The sequence below is a fragment of the Eretmochelys imbricata genome, chromosome 9 (assembly GCF_965152235.1).
Source record: "Eretmochelys imbricata isolate rEreImb1 chromosome 9, rEreImb1.hap1, whole genome shotgun sequence".
NCBI classification, from domain to species: Eukaryota; Metazoa; Chordata; order Testudines; family Cheloniidae; genus Eretmochelys; species Eretmochelys imbricata.
The window spans coordinates 56,448,853-56,456,539 of record NC_135580.1 but is presented as its reverse complement, the minus strand read 5'-3'; the positions used below and the strand labels follow the sequence as shown (position 1 = coordinate 56,456,539).

General features: G+C 47.1%; 1 protein-coding gene across 1 annotated transcript; it reads left to right on the top strand.

Annotated features, from left to right (window-relative positions):
* The first annotated feature begins 2,045 nt into the window (after positions 1-2,045).
* ESPNL (espin like) lies at positions 2,046-7,235 on the top strand. Its single transcript, XM_077825542.1, is given in 7 exon segments — positions 2,046-2,088; positions 4,320-4,504; positions 5,688-5,988; positions 5,991-6,089; positions 6,092-6,231; positions 6,263-6,358; positions 6,360-7,235. Coding segments are annotated over 7 exon segments (1,740 nt in total).
* Positions 7,236-7,687: the final 452 nt, after the last annotated feature.

Sequence of the window (7,687 nt, the reverse complement as noted above, 5' to 3'; positions counted from 1 at the left end):
CCTGTACTGCGGGGTCTTCTGGGACTGGGACTCTTTGGGCCCTCCTGTTCTCTGCCTGTGGCACATAATAATCTGGTCTCCCGGGGCGGCGGGGGGGGGGATGTGAGAGTCATTTTGCTTCTTCGGTCAAGTGTGCAGGCGCTGAGTGGTGCTGATGCTGTGGTGCTGTATAGGAGCTCAGGCTTGATGAGTTGAAGGGACCACGAGAGCAATGACTCTATATTCATTTGGACTGCAGTCAGTGACAGGTCTGTAGACAGTGACAGGCTAGTGCCTAAACCTGCTGACGCTGATGATGTGAAGGGACATAGATAACGGCTCGTTTGTCTCTGTGTCTGCTACTATTGTCCCTTTGGGTATCAGAACTTTGGAACATCCCCTCACATCCCTCCCACCCGTCTCAGAAAACCTGCCATTCTTGCTCTGTTGTTCTGCACCGCCCCCTGAAATTAGTCAGAGGTATAGTGTAGTGCAGGGTACTTGTTTTATGCAAAAGGGGTCATTGTCTCTCTGCTAGTCCATCTTGGTGGGTTTTTTTAATAACGGTCCTTCCAAATGAGGACAAGTAGGATTGCAACTAATTTCCATGTGGCATTATTGTCACAGGTGCACTAGTCCCCCTTGAGAAGAATGAGATCTGTCTTGCAGCAGTAACCTATGGTTTAAGGGAGGCCGTTATGGAAGAGGCAATACTAACAGATGGCTCCCTCCCAAACTCCTCCTTGGAGGATAATTGTTCATCCCCCCTGCACTGGGCAACTGGATGATCAGGTGTTGTGCTTCCCTGTCCTCTTTCACAGTTGTCTATGTCCCAGTAGTCCGCTCAGTGGAGGACTTCTAGTAGTCAGGAGTGTCAAAAGGACTCCAGTAATAAAGAGTCAGCACACTGATGACTACTACCGACCAGAGAGTGGACAGGAGCACCTCAGGATGTCAAGTGAGGCCATCGCGAGGATGGAGAATGGCAAGGTACCCCACAGCCTGCAGGGCGGGGATTGGTGTAAGAGCTCATCTTTGTTTTCTTTCGAAGGTTCCTAGAGGGGATCAACTTTGGCACACTACTGGAGCAATTAATATTGGTAAAGTGTCTTAAAAGAAACTGCTTAACTAGAGCTGGGCAAATTCTGCAAATATTTATTTGAATGACAGCACTAGACCCGATTTTGTTCTTGCTTATGCCTGTTTTACACTGGCATGGCTCCCTAAACTTCCGGTGTAAATGACAGCAGAATCTAACCCCATGAATTTCCTTCCATAGTATTTATATTTGTCTTTCCTGAACATTTTCGGAGGGGAGTTTCTTCTCAAGAACATTTGCGGAAGAAGAGAGTTTCGCATATACTTGTGCCAACACGTATTGGTGCAACTGCTTGAGCTGAAACTGAAAAGAAGTAGCTGAAGGATTGGAAAATACCCGGTCAAGTCACAGGAACAATAGCAAGTAACTCAGGACATGTGAGCGAATTAGAAATGGCAAATACCAGAAGTCTCAGGAATCTTTAAATTGAAACACATAATTGAACACATAATTTCAGATAATGAAACACATTTGTAAAAATCTAAGTCTGTTCATTTATAATTTGGGAACAGAAGAAGGGGCAAAAGCATTAAAGAAATATTGTTTGTTGTTTTTCTCTGAGTAGTCCACTCAAGTGCTGAATCTCCCAGTAAGGAGCAGTGAGGAGTCTCACCTGACTGGAATCTGAGTGGACATTCACAGAGAAATGCTGTGTAGATATGTATTATTCCTAACATTGGAAGGGCTATATCTGCTTGATACCAGCTGACGTGAAGCCAAGATCTGTGGGAAGATTCACAATGCTGCTGTGCTAACTGGCACTACCAGTAAGTGGCCATGAAGCTGCTCTAATTGGTTGAGCCAAAAGGAAAGCAGTAGAAAGACCCCATGTTATTTTGGAAGATGTAGACACTGAAACCTGTTTCACATTTTCAGAGATTGAAGAGCCCTTCTTTCTCTGTGTCTTTCTAGTCTCGGACATCAGTGAATCATCCTCTGCCGCTGGGAGTAAGCCACACACCTAGCCATGGTGAAAGAAGGAATTATCCACACACATCAGAACATAGCCAGTGAGTCCAGGATCTCGTATTTCTTGTGAAACGCTCACCAACAGATGTGAATGTTAGAGCTTCCTGGCTGTTCCAGTCTTAAATGGCCTGGGGCAATCCTGTAGTATTTCACTGGTATATACTAGTGACTATCAGTATTCACAGGAACTGTAAAATAGCAAATATTTATGCACTGTATGGCTTAGAGTCTCAGCTGGTATCAACTAGCCTCTAGCCATTGACTTCAGTAAAACTGAAAATTGACTTCCATGGAACTCTATCCTCTATGCCAGGTGAAGGCTGCTCCAAAATATTTGTATTATATTTGCAAATATTTTACAGCGAAATTGGAAATGGATGTAAATTTTGTAATAATTTAAAATGTGTTCTCTAGGGCTAATAGAGTATTGACTTTCCTTGCTGATTAATACCATTACTCAGTCTGTATTCTTAATAATGCAAATCACTGTACTGCTAAAGCGAAATACCCCCTTAAAATTGTTCTCATTTACCCTCTGTCCCCAAGCATAGAGCCTGTAAAGGATAGGGTCTCAATCTGTTGTCTAACTGCATGCCCTACTCTTCCCATTGCCCTGAACCTCTTTTACACAAGTCTGTATTTTCTCTCCCTCCAGCCAGAAGGTCCTTCAACAAGCTGAAAACTAGCAAGCCCAGCAAACTACTCATAGGAGAGTCGAAATTGTGCAAATCCCTGCAGAAGGCCAGGATCACAGCCTTTTTCGCACACTCCCTATGTTGCTGAGTCATCTCCGCAGCTCCCTTTGGACTTTCTATTTCTGCTTGACCTCTCCTCTGCTCGTCAGAGATGCCTCTTCAGCTGAACTTCCCAGGTTTTTTATCAGTGCTCAAGGCAACAATCTCCATTCAGCTACAATTTGTTGTCTCTGGCGGCATCGCCAATCTTTCCTGAGTCAGAGACTCCCTTTCTGCCAGGCCCAACGCCTTTGCTGGCTGAAGGCTGGGGAGTGGTGTAGAAGCCAGTATGGTGGCTCTATACCACCAGAGGATTCTGCCTAAAGGAGGGTAGCTCCTTCAGTGGATGCATACACTGGCTGTGGAATAGCACACTAACATCCCATTATATTTACCACTGCTGCAATCAGTGTTAGCAGCCAATAGAACAAACCCCAGGGGACAGCGCTGGCAAGGTATTTACTCAGGTTCCTTGCCTCTCCCTCCGCATCCCCAAGGCCATTTGGATAGCTTCTAGAAATCAGAAAAATGAGTAAAGTTGTGGCATGTAGACCTTTGTTCTTTTGACAGTCATGTTTCACAAACACTTTAGTACCAAATTCAATTTTTTTTTCCAAAATGAGTTAAGAAAATGATCAAAACCATTACTGGCCGTTTTCATCCCCCCAAACCCTGGCTGTCACAGAGGGCTGATGTGCTGACCAGGACGTAGCTGCTGCCGAGGCTTGGTGTGGGAGTTTGGCATCTAACTCCCGCCCACCGTCACGAATATCTGTGCTCAAGCAAAACGTTAGTGGCTGCTGTGCTGCTGAATATGCTGTCCTGCTCTGAACACACCCAAACGTGGCTGGAGAGGATGCTTTCCTCCTGAGGCTCCTGTACTTCACAACCTGAGCATGTGCCATCCGCCAGGGCCTCTGGATGGTGCTAGTGCATGTCACAGACTTGCTCTTTGGTTATCTGCACATACTCCAGCTCTCAGCAATTCAGCCTGGCAGTAAGAGGGCACTCCGTAACCTGGGCTCCCAGTCTGCAGTGCTGATGGATGGCTGAAAGGGTTGGGTGTGTAAACATACACTCATAGTGTGAAATTCAGAGTGCAACGTTCTCCAAGACAGACTCTTGGAATTCGATCTTTAGCTAGAGCCCCAAATCAGGCTGGCTGTGCTTGGTGCAGAATCCAGTTGAGGAGGAGCGGACAAAGTGGTGGCTTAAAGCCCTCCATTTACCCTTTGGTCAGGACTGCACATAGAAGTCGGTTTGAACCCCAGAGTATCTTAAAGCAGCCTCGAGGCCAATCTATGCTGGGTGGCACAGCTCCTAGTGGCTGGAACAGCTCCTGGTGACCACTCGGCTGGTACAGGATTGCAATCCTCTCCAGACATAGTCGCTTCCATCCCAGGCCACCCCCTGACCTACGCCAGCATCTTCCTGTTTTGGAATATGTGACAGCCGCACCTATTCAAAGATGCTTTACCTGTCTGAGCAGAGCAACCCAGACAGCATGGTCCACTGCAAGAAGTCCTCTTAAAAACTAGCTGTACTGGAAAAACACGAGCTGATTCCTATCACTGTGAAGGGTGAGAAGACTGCACCAGCAGATCCTGTGCAGAACAGCTGCATCTTCCCACTAGATGAGCCATACGGATCAGACCTCCACGCCCTGGTGCCCACCCATGATGAACATCACCACTCAATTCCTGAGTGGAAGTGGCAGCTGATGGTGAGGAAGCTGCAGGCTCGACTGGAAGCAGGAGAGGGCAAGGGCAGGATGGAATGGTACTGTGCTGACTGAAGGAGAACTGGCTGTTGTAGGCTGGGTTAGAAAGTCTTTATAGGCTTCTTCTTGCTTTGCTTGTTCCTCTTTGCTTCTTCCCAGCTTACGCCCTAAGTTTCTCTCAGCTACGTCAAGTCTTACCTCAGTCTTGAATGCTAATATCATGAGATCATTGCACTCCTGGTTTTCCGTCACTGGTATAATTACCTCAGTGGAACGGCACCAGGGTTCAGCCCACAGTCCCAGGGCAGGGCAGGGTTCAGGCTTTTGTCTATTCTTGAAACTCAGTGCAGACAAGGACCTCACAAATAATGGATTTTTGGTTCGGGGTTGGGGAAACCAATATTTCTGAGGAAAAGTCCAGTTCGATTCAAACCAGAATCTTTCTTTCCCCAAACTTTTTTCAAAATGAAAATTAAAGTAAAATGTTTTAGTTGACTTGAGATGTTCAGGTCAATTTGACATTTTTTTCTTTGTGTTTTGAATCAGCCATTTTGAAGTGTTTCACTCTTTTTTGGTGTGTTTGTTTTTTATCATCCAAATGTCAGTTCAAATGGCCATTTCTAACTGAAGAGTTGAAATGAAACATTTTGAAAGAAAACAGTCACAAACAAACTTTTCAACTCGGAAAAAAAGTTTGACCAAAATCTTTCACTGAATTTGACCCAAACTTGAGAAATAGGTTTCAGGACCCGAAAATGCTTATTTCAGTGAAAAAAACTATTGGTCAAAACCATGCTGTTCAGCTTCAGTGCAGACCCAATGAAAGCTACGTGATGACAGAGCAAGGACTGTGCACTCAGACAATGCCAATGACTTTCAAGCCAACATGGCCCTTAGAACAATAGACACAGAGACCTTCTCAAAGCAAGGGGGACCCCTGGACCCGTGTGTTAGGGAGGCGGACCCGTCTCCATTTTTTAGAAGTCACTACCTCTCTCATCACCAATCGCAGAAGCAGTGGGAGCCAAATCCTGTGCAAGTTCATCATATTGCTGGGATGTCAGTGCCTTTGTATCACACCAGTGTGTATGTGGGCTGTGTGTGGGTGGGTGATCTGAAAACCTGGCTCTAGAAGATTACATTAATGACCTTCTGTAATCTCTCAATTTCTGTCTCCCGCATACAGAGCAATGGAGGCAGTTCAGTTGAGATGTGGGACTGGAGGTATTTGCAGGCCCACAATGGTATCCTGGGCCCCTTCGGGGAGTTGCTGACTGAGGGCGACCTACTTTACTTGGAGAAGTAGATTGAGAATCTGTAGCTGAGGAACAGGTGTCAAGAGTGTGAGAGAGAGCTGGGGTGCCTGGTGGAGGAGCTGCAGACCATCCTGCCTGCCCCCATTGTCCATATCACCGTCAACAGCCAGCTCCTGCACCAGGATGGCCAGGCGCTTCCTATCTGGTGCAGCCGAATCTCTGGCATGGTGAAAGGATGTCCGTGCTGCTCACTAATGTAAACGGCCTGAGGAAGGAGGCGGAGATGCCATCCCCTAAAGAATCATCCAGGCCTAGTGAGGGTAAGTGTCCAGGTGGGGGAGAGCAGAGAGAGAGATTCTGGAGTATGGCGTCGCTGACAGGAAGCAGAGAGGTAATTTTGAGAAACATATTCTCCCAGAACAAAGAATGGCCTTGGAGCTAAGAATGGCCTTGGGAACACTCAGGAGGGTGCTGGTCAGGCGAGGATGTTGCTTCTCAAAATCAGTGGAGCAGCAGTAAGAGCAAGAGAAAACTAGTCTGTGAAGAGCATGCGTTTGGCGAGATGAAAAATGCCAGTGACCCTGGGATCAGCTGCAAAGAGGAAACCTTCAGATGTGAGCAGGTTTCTTGTTCCAGTGGCAGAGTCCGCTAGCCTCAGGAAAGAACGAATAGTGATGCTGTTTCTGTGCCACTGGAAGAAATCTGCTTCCTTGAAAATCACAGCCAGGAAAAAGCTTGAGTCCCAGAGAGTCAGGAAAATAGGAGAGGTGGAGGCAGCTCTAGCGGTCAGAAAGGAACAGATTCCTGAGGAGAAGCCGGTGGTGGAAATGAGAAAACTGAGCTATTTAATTCACCAAAGAAGCACCATCAAGAACCTGATTGGCAACAGGAAGGACATCACCTCTCAGGTGCCCTCACAACAAATCCGCAGCCTGAACCGCCAGCAGGCTATCTATTCCCTGGAGCAGTTCCTGCCCCACGTCAATGGAGTGCCCACCGATTACAACAGCCTGACTCTTGACCTCTTTATGCTTGGCGACTTCCACATCCTGGAACTTTACCTTCCTCAGGAGGAACGCAAGATGAGACACCTCCTCTGCTTCAAGGTGAACGACCACTTGGGCAGACGCTGCTGGGAGACCCTGCGAGCCTTCCACAAGGCAGTGATTGATGAAATCAGTGCTGGCAAGTGCGGCTGGAAAGATAGCTTTGAAGACATTAAGATCATGTTTTTTGGTAACGCCAAGGACCTAGCCTGGGAGCTGGAACCAAGTAGAGCATCAGCGGAAAGCTCTCTAAAGCCAGTGTCCAGAGTTTGGGTTCAGAGTGCTGCTCTTGAGCAAGGTGGACATGATCCAGGAAACTGTTCTGAGCTAGGCAGCTTCAACAATGATGAGATCTGCAGATACGTTGACCGCAGCTTTGCCTTCTGGAAAGAGAAATAAGCTGAGATCTTCAACTTCAACTTTGAGGAGTGAGCTCCTTTGGCCATGTTGGAACTGCCTTCCCTTGGCCTTGTGTGAATGGGAGCTTGGGGGCTGTATTGCAGCTGGGATGCTGGTTCTTCTCCCTCCCCATCTCTCAAATATGTCAAGGAATAGACCTTGAAGAGCTCAGAAATTTTTCTGATGGAGAGATTTCTGAATAGATTTCGGAACTAGCAGGAAGATTTTCCAAGGCACAAAGAGGGAATTAGGCAGCCGGCTCCCATTGTGCCTTTGACAATCTACTCCAAGGCTCTTCCCCTCAGCCTTTTCAACTGTTAAGATGCCTCTTCTTTTCAAGCAAGCTGCCATTTCTTAAACAAGACAGCTCGCCACCTATCCCCTCCACCCCAGCCCACCCAGCTATTCTATCTCTGGCAGGAGAATCTCCTGTGATTCTTTGTCTGCATAGCATGACTTTGAACGCTATGGAAAGCCCCAGATGG